Source organism: Lithobates pipiens, unplaced genomic scaffold (genome assembly GCF_037356315.1).
Source record: "Lithobates pipiens isolate NorthernLeopardFrog02 unplaced genomic scaffold, aLitPip1_a1.2 Scaffold_3, whole genome shotgun sequence".
In the NCBI taxonomy this organism is placed as follows: domain Eukaryota; kingdom Metazoa; phylum Chordata; class Amphibia; order Anura; family Ranidae; genus Lithobates; species Lithobates pipiens.
In genome coordinates, this window is record NW_027507790.1 from 39,929,030 (window position 1) to 39,948,782 (window position 19,753).

The following is a 19,753-nucleotide window of genomic DNA, read 5'->3' on the forward strand; positions in this document are numbered from 1 at the left end:
TTACTGTCCCCAGTCCATTTCCTGATAGTACAGAGCTTTGGGGGCACTCTGCACATGCTCAGTTTGGTGTGTATTGCTAGAGAGGTTTTTTTTTTGGGGGGGGGGGGGGGTGCATGTGATCAGCACTGGACCAATCAGCACTGTCCAGACAGAGGGTCAGCAGTCCTGCAGCCTCATAGGACAGTCAGAGTTGAATGAAGACTCCTCCTACAAGCTTTAACCAGTGGTTAGCCGGACACAGAAGTCACAAGGCTGCTATATACTGCTGATGAGAAAAGGTATTTAGCAGTTTATATTAACTAAAATTATTTATTTCATTTCCATGTTCTGTGTACAGTGGGAGACCAGATATAGTGAATACAGGGTCCTGGGTTTAGTAACACTTTTATCTAAGGCGCTACAGCTGGTAAAGGGTTTTAAAGAGGAACTGAACTCTAGAGCGGGACCAGAGAAAAAAAAAAAAGGCAAGCCGAGGGCAAAGGATTCATGAAAGTATTGCCTATGGTGTCTCTGCAGCTGATCTTTTCCTCATTACTGACTTGTCTATGCTTTGTTCTGCATTAGGTCTGAGTGAAGGTGGCCACTTGGAAGAGGCAGAGCTTTTGCTTTCTCATGTCAAATCTCACTCCAAATCTCCTAAGACTAGCAGTCAATGGTAAGCGTGCCTTAGATCAGTGTTTCTCAAACGTTTTTAGTCAAGGCATCCTTTTAAAGTTATGGACAATCTTGATGCACCACATTTTAAAATGTAAAACACTAAACTAAATCGCAAATACATCTGTGCATACTGGTACTCCAGTGGTTTCTCTTCTCCCTTGGCTTCTCTACCTCACGCGGCCAATGCAATACAATTGCTGATGGAGAGGGGCAAACATGGCAAACAAGGATGCTATGCAGGTTCCCGAGGTCCCCCTTATCAACTGATGAGGTCATTGGTTGATAGCAGACCAGCAGCTTGAACGTTGCAATAGTGCACAGCATGGCTTTGTGCAACTAAAAGGCAGGCTTTGTTCACCCGCTGGCTTGTATACAATTTATGGGCAATTTTTAAGCATTTTGCCAAGGCACCCCTGAAGAAACCTGAAGGTACCCTGGCTGAAAAAGGCTGCCTTCGATCTTGCACTGTAAATATACAGCTATTGGTATACAAGCACAGGAGTGCCTAGGCATGCTTGCATACCACAAAGTGCATTGTTATGTTTCTAAAGAAATTCCCCAAAACTGGAAAACCAGGGGTTCCAAGTAATTAGGGTAAAGTAGGGCCAGCCATGCACAGTGCAGAGAAGCAATACTTACAGCCTTAGGGCCCATGTACACCAGAAACTGCATTTTTGCATGTATTGGCATTCACTTCTGTCTCCTTTCTTCGTTGGGCTTTTATGTGCACTGCAGCGCATTTTCTTTCCTTTTAGATGCATTTCTGGTGCAGAAAAATGCAGCATGCTGTACTTTATTTACTGCACTAGTGTGAACAATGCCCATAGAAGAACTTGGAATTTCGGACTGTCTACACAGTTGGAGTGCAGTCAAAAATGCATCCCACTGCATCTTAACCTCCATATATATGGGCCAAATGCCAGGCGACCGCTGCCGTTAAATAAAAACTCCACAACATTCGGCCCGTGTGTATGGCAGCTGATTAGACAGAAGCTATACAAATTATGCTGGAAAGCCAGCAGCCGACCATCTGGATTGGCTGAGAGCACTAATCAGGAATGTCTGAGTGTGCTGACTGGAGTGTTCGGGCGTCCCCTTGTCAGAACACAACAGCTCAACGGGGGGTGGGAGATCACTGTACTAACGTCAGACTGGTGGTAAAGCGGCTCTACCCAGAGCAGATAGCATTTTTTTTCGTTCAACCCGCTTTTTGGAAAAAATAAAAATGGAAAACCTCAGGGTATAAGGCTTTATATGAATGGGCCCTGAAGGTGTTTTATTAAGCCAAGTTACAATGACTACCAACATGTACAAACAATCTAAAAAAAAAACAAACAAAAAAAAAAAACAGAAGATTACAGTGCCTTGAAAACGTATTCATACCCCTTGAAATTTTGCACATTTTGTTAGGTTACAACCAAAAACGTAAAATGTATTTTAAAAAAAAAAATTTGCATCATACAATGTACAAAAGACATTAAAAAAAATAAAAAATAAAAACGTACAGAAAGAATCCTCTTTGGTGTCATACGCATTGCTCAATTGAATGATTAGTTGAGAGCGCTGATCAGAAGTCGGCCAGCTGTGGTTTTCCAGCATGCACGTCTGACAGAAGCGACAGACCAACATACACACTGGCCGGATGTCAGATGTTTTTTTCTCCCGACATTCGGCACGTGTGTACTCTGTTTCACAGGTTTTCTTCTAAGATTGACCTGTATTTGGTTCCATCCATCTTCCCATCAACTCTGACCAGCTTCCCTGTCCCTGCTAAAGAAAAGCATCCTATCAACACAATGGTGTGTTCAGGGTGATGCGCAGTGTCAGTTTTCCGCCACACACATTTGCTTTTAGGCCAAAAAGTTCAATTTTGGTCTCATCTGACCAGAGAACCTTCTTCCACATGTTTGCTGTGTCCCCCACATGGCTTCATGGCGTCCACCACGCAAACTGCAAACAGGACTTCTTATGGCTTTCGACAATGGCTCTTCTTGGCACTCTTCCATAAAGGCCAGATTTGTGGCACACAGGACTAATAGTTGTCCTGTGGACAGATTCTCCCACCCGAGCTGTGGATCTCTGCAGCTCCTCCAGAGTTACCATGGGCATCTTGGCTGCTTCTCTGATTAATGCTCTCCTTGCCCGGCCTGTCAGTTTAGGTGGATGGACATGTCTTGGTAGGTTTGCAGTTGTGCCATACTCTATCCATTTTTGGATGATGGATTGTGACATGTTCAACGCTTGGGATATTTTGTTTTTTTTCTTTAAACTTCTCCACAACTTTATCCCAGACCTGTCTGGTGTGCTCCTTTGCATTCATGATGCAGTTTGTTTACCAAGGTTCTCTAACCAACCTCTGAGGGCTTCACATAACAGCTGTATTTATACCGAGATTAAATTACACAGGTGGAGTCTATTTAATAATTAGGTGACTTCTGAAGGCAACTGGTTACACTAGATTTTAGTTAGGGGTATCAGAGTAAAAGGGGGGCAGAATACAAATGCACACCACACTTTTCAGATATTTAATTTGTAAACATTTTTGAAAACCATTTATCTTTTTCCTTCAAATTCACAATTATGTGCCACTTTGTTAGGCCAACACATAAAAATCCCCAAAACATTTACGTTTTTGGTTGTAACATGACAAAAATGTGGAATATTTCAAGGGGTACGAATACTTTTTCAAGGCACTGTATATAAAAACATCAGCACAGGTGATTCACCCAAGATTTCCCCATATCTTAAAAGTGAAAAATTGCCTACTGATGGACTCTCCAACTCATTAATACAAATCTGTAAATATTTATTAATGGCACTTATAGAAAAGGAGATCATTTTTACATTTACTGGTCCTGTAACAGTTCTGTATATCAGCAACATCAAGTTCCAAAGCCTGTCTTTTTAAAGACACTAAAATATCAGTCCATTTTTGATTAATCAAAAAGGCCATTCATCTGAAGACTACAATATTCATTGACAGCCAAATAGAATGGAAATGTGTTTTTTCAAAACTAAGGAACCATTTTACCCCTTCTACTTCTCATAACAGTAAGGCTATTCATCAACTGGCCTGCTAAGCATTGTTAAGATCTGGTAGGCTTTTCCCCAGTGACAACTTGTCATAAGCGATATGCAAGCGGATTACTTTTAGTCCAGACAGATGAATGAAGGACATATGCTGAAAGAATGTCGACCTCCAATCTGCTGTCCCCAGCATAGCTTGTCTCCCACAAAGCATAGATCATTGTGTACTGTCCCATTCACAGAAAAAAAATAAAAACACCAAGGAATGTCATAGACCCGCAGAACCCAACTAATCATATTATTTCTGATGCTAAAGAATTTCATTCACTGTCACTACAGAATTTAAATAAAAAAAAAAAATACCTGCCACCACAGTAAGGGATATCCTCTCTAGTTAAAAGCACATACATGACAGTGTTCATCTGAAATTTCTAAATGAGATAGTGGTTACTATATGCAGTAATGGAAACATTCTGGCAAATCTGATAGATTAATGTTGTTTCTCTATTATACTATACATAGAAAAAGGAAATGGTCTGCTCACGAGATTGCTCCACAAGGAGTTGGTGTGTTCCTGGAAGTTTCATAACCAGAAAAGATCCAGACAGATCCCTTCCACAGCCCATGATTTTCCTTGTGGGATTTCCCCGTGTATGGCTAGCCTGAAGTTGGCAATACACAAAGAAATGCGACTGCTCGGTAATCACTACGGATGATTTCATTACTGCTTATGGAACTCCTGATTATAGCCACCAATATTACATTGGAGAGGAAGTGTAAAGGTCATGTTATTTTTCTCAAACATAACAACCTATACTTGTTATGTGTGTAAATTATCCTCTCTGGACAAGGCAATTCAGTTTAGGAAACATTATTGCAATGTGTCTGCACTACAAAGTTTGTAATATATAGTAGTTAGTAGTTCAATATCTACACATGGATTATTGCAGTCACAAAAACGAAGACAAACGGTAAACTTACCCTGCTAGTAGGTCGCCATCCTACTCTGACCAAGGGCCGAAGTGCAGCAAATGGTAAGAGGTAATAAAGGATTGTGAGAGGCCAAGAACGCAGCTTCAGGGCAGACCTAGACATACAGGTCAGCTGCCCCAACCTCCGTCTGAGAGCCAGCTGAGGGAACTGCAACCTGCAAATCAGACACAATTATGAAAAGATCCTGGCACATACCCAGTCTGAGCACTACACCACTGACACCGTGGAAGCAACTTGGCTGTGCACAACAGGTGTAATCCATCGCAACTTTGTACAAGACAGACCTGCTGGATGAGGTTTAGAACACTGCGGTTTGCCCAATTATTCAGGACCACAAGATGAACTTACATGACACAAATCCAGCTAATAAAAACACACAAAGTTGCCCACCAGAAGAGATTAATTTTTAATAAAACGGATTCCATGGAGTAACGTTTTAAAGGGCTGGGCCAACCTCACCAGACACAGATAAGCACCTTCTTAACCTATCACTGTTGCCGATTATCCAGATACAAATCTGATTTTCCATACGGTTCGTAAGGGTCCAGCTGACCCAAGCACAAAGTACAGCCAGCTCAATTGCAAGGGGCACAATGTAAATATACTACAGAGAATATCATCCATTACAACAGCAATTTTTGCAAATAGTGGCTGAAAAAACACAAAAAGTATGCTGTTCTGAGATCAAAGCATCATCACCAAAAAACAAAAATCACAAAGCAACTTACATTAAGTGGAGTGCTGAGGCATTCAGCTCAAGATCTTTTTTACGGCTGTCATGCAGGAGATGAGGTACCCAGGAGCCAGAGCCGCCTCTCACACTCCCCCTTCAATGCAGACAGCCATGGACCAATCCCTGCTTTTCTGCCTCTTTCCCCATCCATCCCTTCCAGTGACACATTCCTTTCAGGCCTGGTGCCTCTTTCACACTGCAAATGCTGAGCAAGCTGCTTTTCTGCCCGACTGACCAAACAGTAGCATCATTCTCTCCCCCACCCCTCACTCCACTGAATGCATAAGGAGCTTTTGCCTAATTAGGCCATACAAAAGCTCAGCCATTGCTCTCCCTGTCCTTTCCTCATTTTGGCTGACCTGCAATCGGAAGGTACCTGAAGCGTGCCCGTCTGCTGGTAGAAGTACTGTCAGGTTTTGCTGGTTCTGATGGGTCTGTTTGCTCTTCCCTGGCACTGTTATTGGCACTGGCTGCTCGTGTTCTGCGAACATGAAGTTTCACTTTGCGCAGGTTACATCTGAAGGGAGCAGGGTTGTTTGCAGGCTTCCGGCATCTCACCATCTCCTCAGGTAAAGGTCCAGACCGTGCTGGCCCTTCGGTGACTGGCACATCATCAGGTCCGAGGCTGCCGGTCTTTGCTACCTCCTAGCCTGGCAGAGGATGTGACGACACAGAATAATACTCTGCAATAAGCAGGTTTCTATCTCTTGCTCCTCCTTCCCTACCTCATCAGCTAGGAGTTCCTTGCCATTTATACCTCACAGCATTTAAATATACAGCTCTACCTCTACCACATGAGAACATGTAAAACGAATTCGATATTCACACCCACTTCTGTAGAAGGAAATGCTATATCTATAAACATGAAATGCCCACCACAACATAGGCACAACTTTAAAAAAAACTAAAATATAAAAAAGGCACAACAACCAGATTCACAAAAGCCCAAAGTAAGTTTTTTTCTATTTGTAATACAAAATGATAAATACTGAAAGAATCTGCAACACAGATAACTGTACAAAGATTTAAAAAAAAAATAACACTGCAACTGGATTTAGAAAATCCATTCCCCTGCCTACGATTGTTTATGCAGCTAAACATTTTAGTTTCCGAAAACTGAACTGGTTAAACTAGATGGACTTGTGTCTTTTTTCATCCAGACTTGCTATGTTGTTATGGATTGTTACTTTTCCTTCAAGTTCAGTTTGTCGTTTGCTTTTACAATGTACAAATACCGCCTTGGTCATGATGATTAAATGAGAAATCCCACAAAAGATACCTATAGAAGTTAGTGCATTTCCAGCAGCCAAAACAGATGAACGGGTATCTGCTACCTAGTTACCAGTCTCTCTTTGCATCCATGGAAATTCGAAACACCTTTTCCAACCCGTTGATGAACATTTCTCTATTCCAGGAATCCTGGGCAATTTTATTTCTTCTATGCTGGTTTTCCTCCTGACCTGAAGCTCACAATGACTGTCAGATACAACAAAGCAAAAACAAACCATTTCCAAGGCTTAGCAAAATGGACACGAGCCACCCACAAAGAGCAGCAGAAGAGGTTGGAAAGTCCATTTCTGAGATTACCACTTTCAAAGATCATTTTAACATATTTCACAACAATAATATGGTCACTTACACAATTCTTCATTCATTGCACTGGTTTTTGTCCTTTATACTTTAAAAAATAGTTTTCTGTATAAAATGAAGAAAGAAAAAAAAAAAAAAAAAAAAAAAAAAAAGAGCTGCACCGCCACCATGTGACTCTTCAGATATTGTCAGTTATTTGCCACCATACTGTATTGCCGTTTGTTCAAAATCTCTCAGAAAGACATTATAAATTCATATTTGAGTTTTCTTCAGTCCCCAAAATTTTAGGAAAGGCCGCAAACTGGCTACGTAGATCTTAAATCTACCAAGAAATTTGCACTGTACAGGTAACATGTATAGATAGAGTTCAGAAACACAGCATCAGCTTTCTGATAAAATCTCAGTTCCTTATCCGGTTCAGACTAGCACATAGCCTTTTATCGTAGCAATTCCGCAGGTTCTCCTTTACATGCTGGTAGTGTAAAATGCCCGAAACAAGTTGCAGCATTGTATTCCGATTGTCCGCATAGAGGGTTCTTTATTGTAAGTGCTGTTAGGATGTGGAATTCTCTTCCCCAGTGGGGAGCATTGACAATTTCAAAAAACGATTACAGTAGATAAGCACCTGAACGACCACAACATACAGGGTTATACAATGTAATAGTGACATATAATCGCACACATGGGTTGCACTTAATGGACTTGTGTCTTTTTTCAACCTCGCCAACTATGTAACAATTTTTTCGTTTGCTTGCCATTTTTGGACAGCTACATTCCAGATACTCGCCTTTTCACACAACATTTTTCAGGCGCTTTGGCGCTAAATATACCGCCTGTAAAATGCCTCATCTGCAATTGCTCTGGCTGGACATAATAAAAAAAAGTCATGCAAGCAGTTTCTTTGAGGCACTTTAGGAGCAGTGTATACACCGCTCCTAAACCACTGCCAGTGTGGTGCTTTGCGGGCACTTTTAACCTTTTATTCGACGGCTAGTGGGGTTTAAAAGTGCCCTGCTAACAGCCAAAAACAAACTAGCGGCACTTTACTGGTGACGCCCCTGCACTTTCAGTGTAAAAGGTAATATGTATATTATTTACACAGACAGAGATAAAACAGTTTAGAGACCTCTGTAGTACATTAGCCAGTAATAAATCTGCCCATTATCAGGTTGAGGGGGCTTGCACCTGGGGTATTTTTTACTGTTACCAGAGCAGTACACTGTACTGTTCTGGGAGGGGGGCTGACCAGGATTTTTTTTTTTTTTTTTTTAACAAACACACTCCAGCTGCATCCTGCAGCCATTAAAGTGGATGTAAACCCACCAATCACGATTCTCAACTATTGCCATCTTTCATATGTATATATTTATACATGCCTCCTGCATGTATCCCTACCTTTTAAAAGTCATCCCCTTCGGTAAACCTCTGAAATCCATGGGTGGGTCTATGCTCCGGAGCTAAGTGGGCGGAGTTGTGGCGTCACTAGACTCCCTATCCACCTCTACACTCCCCTTTGGCCAGGGAGCGTCACAAAGGAAGCAGAGTGCGTTCACGGCCCCCATGAGTCTCCTGCGCATGTGCTAAACAGCACAGGCTGTAGTAATAGCTGTGAGACACTAAGAGAGGGGGGGGGGGTGATGATGCTGGGAAAGTACACTGAATGTCTCTCATGCTAGTGCATGAGATAAGGAAATGAGATGTCACTCACAGCAAGGGGGAAGAATGGACTGGTATGTCTGTCTGTGTTTTCATCTCATTGAAAGAAGATAAGAGGATTGCTCAGAGCTGGATTAACTGACACCAACCACTGCCCCACCGACCGACACCAACCACACCACCCACACCGTCCAATCCCCTTCCCAAATGCACTGTGAAAAAATATATTTAAAAAATATAAAACCCCACCCTCCCATCATTGTTAGAATAGTACAAAAATAAAGTGTAAAAATGTATAAATAAAAAAAAATGATTTATATATATATATATATATATATATATATATATATATATATATATATATATATATATATATATATATATATTATATTATATATATAAAAATTTGTAGAATAAAAAAATAATCTGACACTGTCCACTATCCTGACACCATCTTGCACGTACTACCCACCACTGTACACTCTGCATTCCTGTGATTCGCACCGTATTGCTGTTCAGATCACATGCGATGCGATTTCAGCCATACAAACTGTATGGCTGAAACCGCATCACATTCGGACCAAACACACACAGGACCCTTTTTTTGGTCTGCACCAGAATCGGATCGCATGGGTGTTCACACCTATGCAATCCGATTCATGTCCAAACTGTCAGTTTGCAGTGCGATATGAGAGCTCAAATGGGGGTGTCGTTAACATTGTATGACACTCCCCAGCAGTTCGCATATGGCAGTGTGAACTGACATGCGAGTCGGATGCAATGTGGGAACCTGCACTGGATTCTCAAGGTTCCCAAATCGCAGCATTGGTGGGAGCAGTCAGGTGACATTTGTAGGCTGTATGCTTTGAGGCTCGGTTCACATCGGTGCGATGCGGAAACCATGCAAATCCACTGCGGGTTCCCACATCGCATCCAACTCCCACAGCAGTTCACACTGCCATATGTGAACTGCTGGGGAGTGTCATACAATGTTAACGACACCCCCATTTCAGCTCGCATATCGCACTACGAACTGACAGGACATGAATTGGATTGCATAGGTGTGAACACCCATGCGATTCTGGTGCGGACCAAAAAAAAAAAAAAAGGGGTCCTGTGCGAGCTTGGTCGGAATGCGGTGCAATATCTATACTATCTGTATGGCTGAAAACGCACTGCAGAGACATCGCAGTGAGAATCGCATGCGATCTCGTACAGCGCACTGGTGTGAACTGGCCCCTAAGCCCATTCAGCCTTACTGGGTGTAATTATAAAAAAGTGAGAAATCCACCCCTCCCCCACATAACAAATCCTGGTGATGGAAAGGAATGTTGTAACTGATCAGGTGACCTCAGACACACACACTGCACTATAATAATCACCAGATCACTGCATGTTCTACTCTGCCCAGCTCTACATACATGTCCCCTAAATCACTTGTCTGTGTATATTCTTTTCGCTGTTCACTGCATCCCATAATGAGAACCATCCAGTCAAAACACAGTAAAGGCAGCCAATGCTAGAAGGGCTGGAGGGGAGAGGAGAGGAGGAGGATGTGAATTGTGAACTTTTTACACAGGATGTGCCCGTCTCAGGCTAGTGCAGGAGATATGTAAATCACCCGTCACTCACAGCAAATGGGAGGTTTTGACAAAGTCGTAGAGACTTTGTCAAGAGTTCTCTAACTGAACAATAAAAGACGATTGCTCAGAGCCGGATTAAAGCGGAGGTCCACCCTAAAGTGGACCTTCCGCTCATTGGAATCCTCCCCCCCCTCCGGCGCCACAATTGGCACCTTTCAGGGGGGAGGGGGGTGCAGGTACCTGTACAGTACAGGTATCTGCACCCACTTCCGGCATAGCTATCTGCGGAAAGGGGCGTAGATTACGCCCCTTTCCGAAAGTCCCCCGCTGCCTGCTGGGAAACACACGGATCCCAGAGGCAGCGGGACCATCCTTATTGTGCGTAGGGAACCGGGAAATGAAGCCGAAAGGCTCCACTTCCTGATTCCCATACCCAAGATGGCGGCGGCAGCACCCGAGAGACGATCGAGAGATCGGCTTCGGGTGCCGACATCGTGGGCGCACTGGGCGGGTAAGTGTCCTTATTTTAAAAGTCAGCAGCTGCAGTATTTGTAGCTGCTGGCTTTTAAAAAAAAAAATGGTGGAACTCCCGGCGGACTGCCGCTTTAAATCTGTGTGGCAAGACTGGGCTCAAATAATAGGAAATCTTATTCTCTACATTATAACATCAAAAAAAAAAAAAAAAAAAAAAAAAAAAAAAACATTGTGTTTACATCCACTTTAACCACTTCAGCCCCGGACCAATTGTCAGCCTAAGGACCAGAGGTCTTCTTCCAATTTCGCACTGCACTGCTTTAACTGGTAATTGCGTGGTCATGCAATGTTGTACCCAAACGAAATTTGCATCCTTTTCTTCCCACAAATAGAGCTTTCTTTTGATGGTATTTGATTGCCTCTGCGATATTTATTTTTTACGATATAAAAAGGAAAAAGACTGAAATTTAAAAAAAAAAAAAAAAAAAAAAAAAGATATTTTCTACTTTTTGTTATAAGAAAAATCGAATGAACTAAATTTTAGTCATACATTTAGGGCAAAATTTATTCTGCCACATGTCTTCAGTAAACAAAATGTCAATAAGCTTATATTTATTGGTTTGCGCAAAAGTTATAACGTCTACAAACTAGAGTACATTTTCTGGAATTTACACAGCTTTTAATTTATAACTGCCTATCTCATTTCTTGAGGCACTAAAATGGCAGGGCAGTACAAACCCCCCCCCCCCCCCCAAATGACCCCATTTTGGAAAGTAGACACCCCAAGAAAATTGCTGAGGGGCATGTTGAGCCCATTGAATATTTTTTTTTGTCCCAAGTGATTGAAAAATGACAAAAAAAAAAAAAAAAAAGGTTTACAAAAAGTTGTCACTAAATGATATATTGCTCACACATGCCATAGTTATGTGGAATTGCACCCCAAAATATATTTCGCTGCTTCTTCCGAGTACGGGAATACCACATATGTGGAACTTTTTGGGAGTCTAGCCGCGTACGGCACCCCAAAAACCAATCACTGCCTTCAGGATTTCTAAGGGTGCAAATTTTTGATTTCACTCCTCATTACTTATCACAGTTTCGAAGGCCATAAAATGCCAAAATAGCACAAAATCCCCCCCCAAATGACCCCATTTTGGAAAGTAGACACCCCAAGCTATTTACTGAGAGGCATGTTGAGTCCATGAAATATTTTATATTTTGCCACAAGTTTTTTTTTTTTTTGCACAAAGTTGTCACTAAATGATATTGCTCACACATGCTATGGGCATAAGTCAAATTACACCCCAAAATACATTCTGCTGCTTCTCCCGAGTATGGGGATACCACATGTGGGGGACTTTTTGGGAGCCTAGCCACGTACGGAACCCCTGAAAACCAAGCACTGCCTTCAGGATTTAAATATAAAACGCTACCAAAAAAAACTGTTAGCGATCGCAGGGATCAGGCCTGACTCTACGAACGCTGCAGTTATGCGTTTAGTGTTTTGTAAGTGACAGTGATCGATCGATACTGCACTTGGGTGGGCTGGGCGGAGGGGCAAAACGCAGGTGCTAGCAGGTATCTGGGCTGATCCCGCTAACAATGCGTTTTTTTGGAACCCCAAACTGCTGGGGACGCTAATATAGATCTGATCAGATCAGATATTGATCTGTTCAGATTCTATACCACTACGGGGGGGGGGGTTTATGCTTTGCGCGTGGGTGTTAGCGGTACTGGCACTAACCTAGCGCTGCCTGGGGCGACGCAGACCCTGACCCTAAAACCTAATTGATATCACCCGCCGGGTGATCAGGGGGGTTAAACCTTTATTGGGTAATAAATAGTGGGTGCCCTGATGCTATAAAAGGCAAACTAACTAACCAGAGTCACCCGTAACACTTATACGATGATCACTGGTGAAAGGGATAACTAGGGGCAATCAGGGGGTTAAAACCATTATTGGGTAGTATATGGGGGTACCTAGCATTATAAAAACCTGGCGGTGAACCTAAAAAAATAACTAGCTACCTAGCGGCACCAGTGACACTAATGCAGCGATCAGAAAAACGATCGCTTAGTGACACTGGCAAAAGGGGGTGAAAGGGTTAACTAGGGGCAATCAGGGGGTTAAACCTTTATTGGGGGGGGTAGGGGGCCACCCTGGACCTAACACTAACTGCCCTGACAGTTTTTGCTGTCACAACTGACACTAAATGCAGTGATCAGTAAATAAATGATCACTGCAATCAGTGACACTGTGACTGGGAGGGGGGGGGGGGGCAATCGGGGGGCGATTTGTGTGCCTATGTGTACCTACATGTCAGTGTAGTGTTTGGTGCATTTACTTTCTGTGTTCTCCTCGCAAAAAGACCGCCCCGAGGAGAATTACATCACTTCCTCCCTGCCTGCGTTTACAATACACAGCGGGGGAAGCTTCTCATTCGCCAGGAGTGATCGAGAGGGGATGGCCAGAAACCAAAGGCCATCCCCCCCATCCCGGATCGCTCCTGAAGCGAAATGGACCGCCGCATCCAGCGGGAGGGGGTCCGATCGGTCCCCCCACCCGCTGGAAGGCAAGCACGTACATGTACGTGCTTGTGCCTGTACATGCCATTCTGCTGACGTACATTGCCAGGCGGCGGTCCTTAACCACTGGGCACTTAAACACCCTTAATAACCAGACCAATTTTCAGCTTTCGGTGCCCTCACATTTTGAATGACAATTACTCAGTCATGCAACACTGGACCTATATGAAATTTTTGTCCTTTTTTTCACACAAATGGAGCTTTCTTTTGGTGGTATTTAATCACCGCTCGGTTTTTTATTTTTTGTGCTATAAAAGCAAAAAATACAGAAAATTCTGTAAAAAATGAATTTTTCTTTGTTTCTGTTATAAAATTTAGCAGATTAGTAATTTTTTCTTCATAAATTTTGGCCAAAATTTATACTACTACATATCTTTGGTAAAAATAAGTACAAATTGGTGGATATTGTTTGGTCTTTGTGAAAGTTATAGAGTCCACAAGCTATGGTGCCAATATCTGAAAATTGATCACACCTGAAGTACTGACGGCCTATTTCAATTCTTGAGACCCTAACATGCCAGAAAAGTACAAATACCCCCCAAATGACCCCTTTTTGGAAAGAAGACATTCCAAGGTATTTAGTAAGAGGCATGACGAGTTTTTTGAAGTTGTCATTTTTTCCCACAATTGTTTGCAAAATCAAGATTTTTTTTTACTTTTTTTTTTTTTTTTCCACAAAATTGTCATATTATCAGTTTATTTCTCACACAACATATGCATACTCCCGAGTACGGCGATACCACATGTGTGAGACTTTTACACAGTGTGGCCACATACAGAGGCCCAACATGCAGGGAGCGCCATCAGGCGTTCTGGAGCACCCAGGACAATTCTGACATTTCTCTCCTACATGTAAAAATCATCATTTATTTGCTAGAAAATTACATAGAATCCCAAAAAACATTATATATGTTTTTTTAGCAAAGACCCTGGAGAATACAATGGTGGTCATTGCAACTTTTTATCTCGCACGGTATTTGCGCAGCAATTTTTCGAATGCTTTTTTGGGGAAAAAAAACAGTTTTGTGCTAAAAAAAAAAAAAAAAAAACACAGTAAAGTTAGCCCAATTTTTGCATAATGTGAAAGATGAAGTTACACCGAGTAAATAGATACCTAACATGTCACTCTTCAAAATTGCATAGGCTCGTGGAATGACACCAAACGTCGCTACTTAAAAATCCCCATAGGCGACGATTTAATTTTTTTTTACTGGTTATATGTTTTGAGTTACAGAGGAGCTCTAGGGCTAGAATTATTGCTCTCGCTCTAACGTTCGCAGCGATACCTCACATGTGTGGTTTGAACACCGTTTTCATATGTGGGCGGGACTTACGTATGCGTTCGCTTCTGCATGCGAGCACATGGGGACAGGGGCGCTTAAAAAAAAAAAAAAAAAAAAAAGTTATTGTTCATTTTACTTTATTTTAGTTTGAAATTTTTTTCCCCAAAAATACATTTTTTGATCACTTTTATTCCTATTACAAGGAATGTAAACATCCCTTGTAATAGGAATATGGCATGACAGGTCCTCTTTACAGTGAGATATGGGGTCAATAAAACCCCACATCTCACCTCTAAGCTGGGAAGCCTGGAGAAAAAAAAAAAGATTCTGGATTTGATCGTATTGGCGAGTCGGTAGAAGCACCGGAGGGCGGCGGGAGGGGGGGGTGTCTATGGCTGGGTATTGCAGGGCATCACCGACTATGGCTGGGTATGGCTGGGTATCTTAGAGTATGGTGTTGCAGAGTATTGCGTTGCAGAGCATTGCATGATATTGGCGGGTGTTGCAGGGTATTGGCGGGTGTTGCAGAGCATTGCAGAGTGTTGCAGGGCATTGGCGGGTGTTGCAGGGCATTGCAGAGCGTTGCAGGGCATTGCAGAGCGTTGCAGGGCATTGCAGAGCGTTGCAGGGCATTGCAGAGCGTTGTAGGGTATTGCAGAGCGTTGCAGAGTAATGCAGAGCGTTGCAGAGTAATGCAGAGCATTGCAGGGTATTGCAGGGTATTGCAGAGTATTGCAGAGTATTGCAGAGTATTGGCAGGTAATTGAGGGGTTAATTTTCGGTGAGCAGCGATGTGGGCACTGCAGATGCAGCCCACATCGCTGCTGACACCGATCTCTTCCCCCTCCGCTGTTCTGATCAGTAAAGAGAGGGGGGAGGGAGGAACCGGCGTCATAACATGACGCCGGTTTGTTTACAAGTGATCACTCCGTCATATGAGCGGCCGTTTATCGTGATCCGTGATGCGCCGGGTCCATAGGACCCGGTGGTCATGGATGCTCTCGAGTGCGCGCCCCAGGGGGCGCGCGAGAGTGGAATTCTGGGAGGACGTCATATGACGGCCTCCCAGAGTTAAGAAACCGCCCTGTAGCCGTCATTCGGCTATAGGGCGGTTAAGTGGTTAAAGAGGAACTGCAGTCTGCTCACATAATTTGAAATAAAAACATCCCTGTCATTCTGAAGCTTCCCTCCAACCACTTTGGCAAGTACAAAATCAGTGTATATAAAATATGCAAATATGCTGCAGAAATCTATCTGCACCGAGTCTGGCAGCATCCATTTTAACTGTGGGCAGCTGAAAATGCTGCCTGTTCCCTTCCTGGATTTACAAATACACACAGAGGCAGACCTCCAGCTCTCATTGGTCCTCTTATGACTCATCCCCCCCTCCCTTCCTGGCAAATGCTCACAACAGTGAGAGCGGTGTGCATGATGGCATACGCCTAGGCTTTTTACCAGACAAGAAACAGGAAGTGGGCTGTATGAGGCATTTACTGGCAGAAAAAAAAAAAAAAATAGTTTTACTATCCAAAGTTAAAACACGGGCAGGAGATTTACTAGATGGAAAGATGAAAAAAAAAATAATTACTGTGATTACACTTTAAGTACTACTATGATAGCTGTGATTGGCCCCAGCTATCATGTGGTACAGGGACACTGATTGGCCCTGTACCATGTGATCAATCACAGAAATTACAGTAGTAAGCAATGGCGTCATGAACGGCAGCCTTCGTTGACTACTGGTAATGTGATCACTGTGATTGGCCCTGGTACCATGTGATGTGACCAATCACAGCACCACGGTACCCAGATTGATTAGACACAGCGGTCACAGATCACGATGCCACATACAACCGCACGCGTCCTCCCAGAACATGCTTGTCTCGCATATTGCACAACCACTTTTTATTTTTTATTTTTTATTATTATGTGTTCAACAATTGTAATAAAATATTTTAAAGTAAAGCAGCTTTCAAATCTGGTTAGAAACATGAACTGTATTTGGCAAATTAGTTTAATGGTACTGTACACTAGAGCTGCACGATTCTGGCTAAAATGAGAATCGTGTTTTTTTTTGCTTTGATAGATCACAATTCTCACAGCGTAACATCATCTTTCACATTAAACAAAATAATTGGGATAACTTTACTGTTTCGTTTTTTTCCCTTTCATTGAAGTGTATAATTCCCAAAAAATTGTGTTTGAAAGTCCACTGTGCAACACACACACACACACACACACACACTTGAGGTTTCCAGCAAAAAAATAAAAATAAATAATAATCTGATTTGAACTGTAAGAAACAAGTGTCAGAAAAGAAAAAGGTTTAGACTTTAAGTGGTTAAACTTCCTGCATATTCACACAGAATTTTATCCCTTTGATCTAAGACAAAGTTACAATGTTGTTAAAAACTTGGCAGAATACCCCTTTGGCAGACTGCCAGAGTGAGCAGAGAAAGATCTATACTTGTTACATGAAAGAAATCGGCAAACTACAGATGGTCATAGGGGTTGAATCGAGATCGCGACCTTTTAACGATTAATTGTGCAGCTCTACTGTACACTTTTGAATGTTTTAGCTAGGTATAATACACACGTACACACGACCGGACTTTTTGACAGGTCCGACGGAACGAGTCCGTCGGACAATTCAATCTTGTGTGGGCTCCATCGGACCTTTGCTTGCCAAAAATACGGCGGACTTTAGAAATAGAACAGGTTTTAAATTTTTCCACCGGAACTCCGCCGGACCTAGAAATCCGTTCGGGTGTATGCTAGTCTGACGGACAAAAACCAACGCTAGGGCAACTATTGGCTACTGGCTATGAACTTCCTTATTCTAGTCCACTCATACGTCATCACGTTCAAATCCATCAGACTTTGGTGTGATTGTGTGTGGCCATGTCCGTTCATTCGGAAAGTCCGTCGGAACTCCGCCGAAAGTCCGTCAGACCTAGACCCTCGAAAAGTCCGGTCGTGTGTACGCGGCATTAGTGTCGTTATATTCCCTGTGTTGCTTGCCTTATCTTGTAATGATGGGCTCACATGTTATGGCTGCAGTTTGTAGATTTCCCTATGTTCATGCATTACGCAACTTAACTTGTCCCTATTCACCAAACAACTTATTGTTCTGGGTCACATACCATCCAGTGCATGCCTAGTCATTTCTCTGTTACATCACAAATGAACGAGTGCTAAAGAGATTAAATAAAATACATCTTTCATCACGGTAGGCTTTGTTAATAGCTGTCATCTAAAAGAACGCTAGACAGAGAACAAGGGATTGTGTAATATTAAGTTTCCACACAGAAAGTGCGAGTTCTCACATTAGAGACAGAGGTCATGCATCAATCTGTACAGTGCCATGCCGCATGCTTTATGTTTCAGACAGAAAATTCTGACGTCGGAACGTGTTGCTTTACTATACCATAGGCCAGTGCTGGCGAACCTTGGCACCCCAGATGTTTTGGAACTACATTTCCCATGATGCTCCTGCACTCTGCAGTGTAGTTGAGCATCCTGGGAAATGTAGTTCCAAAACATCTGGGATGCCAAGGTTCGCCATCACTGCCATAGGCTGTGCGCACAGGGCAACAAATGACACTACATGATCAATGCACATCTTATCAAACAGTGCAGGTAGGAAGGTTTAAGGTTCTTTTAAAGAAAATATATTTTGTGAAACTGCTCCCCCTACTAAATCGGTCCATACAGTACTAAGGTGGTGCAAATGCATTTGGCACTGTCACAAAAGAATTTTAGCACAAACCTCAACTGACATATATACTCATGATATATCAAGTTTAGAAAATAATTTGCAGAGGTTGGGGCAAATTCCCCCACTGAAGTTTTCATTTGACAAATGCTGGCAGGCACCAAGAAGGTAATGCCCATTTGTGGTCAGTATAAAAGCATGAACCTACCTTCTGATTTGGCCTCTCCTTTTTTGAAAGCAAAAAACTTAACCCAAAATGGTTTATTTTGGGACATTGGAGGAAGTTTTAGAACAGTTTTCAGAATTTTTTTTTTTTTTTTTAAATAAAAAAAAAAAAAGAGATTTTATTGTGTAACCAAAACAGAGAAAGAAAAAAAATAAAAAAATAAATAAAAAAAATACAAAAATAAAAAGATACCAAAAGCCAATACAAAATCAGTAAATACAGTAAAGAAAGGTGTACAATACACTAAAAAAATAAAATGGTACATATAAGAAGCAGTAAAATAGCAGTATAATAACCGTGAATATGGGTGAAGGGTTTTCCTAATGTACCATTGCCTAAGGTTATAGTAAATATGTACTCGAAGAGAGTGGGCATCTGATTGGAACGACAACTTTTTTTTTTTTTTTTTTTTTTTAAATATACATACACACATATACACACACACACACATACGGTAGTCAAAAAGATAATGTAAATGAATGAACAGCCTTCCAATGGGAAGGTAAACCACTCAAAATACTGTGCGATTTTAGGGTCTACGAATTTTTCTTTGGTAACCAGTGAAAAGTAACCAGAAACCAGTCCCGAACCGTTGGTTAGGTCAAAAGCCAATAACTGCAGTCAATGAAAATATTTAGTTGTTGCCTTATCAAGAGCATGAAAAATGATACCTGTAGGAGTCTGTACAGGACTAATTTGGATGGGGCGAGGTCCAGAGTGTCTCGCCATGGTTGTCATATTTTATAAAATTTTAGTACTGCCAAATTTGTTGGGGGTAAAAATTTCCTCATCCACCGCACCCAAACATATGAAACTGATGAAATTATAAATCGGTCATAGATTTCCAGCATCGCAAAAGTTTTTGCCAATGTCATAACCAATGGATAAGATCTCCACCAGCTCCATTAGATTTGGGGCATAATGGTGATTCTCTGCTTCCACATCTTTGAAGTAGTACCGGTGGTACGGTAAATTCTATGCAAAATGAACCTATATGATAGGAGGGAGAGACAGACATTTGGCATAGACTGCAGGCAAAGATCCATTCCTCACCCTCAATTGCACCCAAATCTTGTTCCCACCTATGTCTACATGGTAACCTAGCCGTATCCTGTGCCCATGGAGAAACGGTATTATAAATTTGTGAGATCATTCCCTTTTTATCCTGTGCAGCTAGAATATTGTTTATTAAGGGGTGTTCTGTGAGCTCCAACCTAGAGAGTGCTGCGC

At 42.2% G+C, this 19,753-nt stretch overlaps 1 protein-coding gene across 4 annotated transcripts in view; it reads right to left on the bottom strand.

The window, feature by feature from the left end:
• Positions 1-19,753, bottom strand: part of PISD (phosphatidylserine decarboxylase) — a 57,807-nt gene that overhangs the window by 29,581 nt on the left and 8,473 nt on the right. Inside the window, exons 1-2 of one of the 4 annotated variants that reach the window (XM_077461513.1) lie at positions 5,787-6,076; positions 4,666-4,831 (exon numbers count right to left, since the gene is read on the bottom strand). The exons of 1 other annotated variant lie outside the window; for it this stretch is intronic. In XM_077461513.1, coding sequence (XP_077317639.1) covers positions 4,666-4,831; positions 5,787-5,971 — 351 coding nt within the window. In that variant the 5' untranslated portion in view covers positions 5,972-6,076. Of the gene's footprint in view, positions 1-4,665; positions 4,832-5,405; positions 5,558-5,769; positions 6,077-19,753 lie in introns of those variants that run through there. 2 more of the 4 variants (XM_077461517.1, XM_077461515.1) reach the window with 2 other exon arrangements.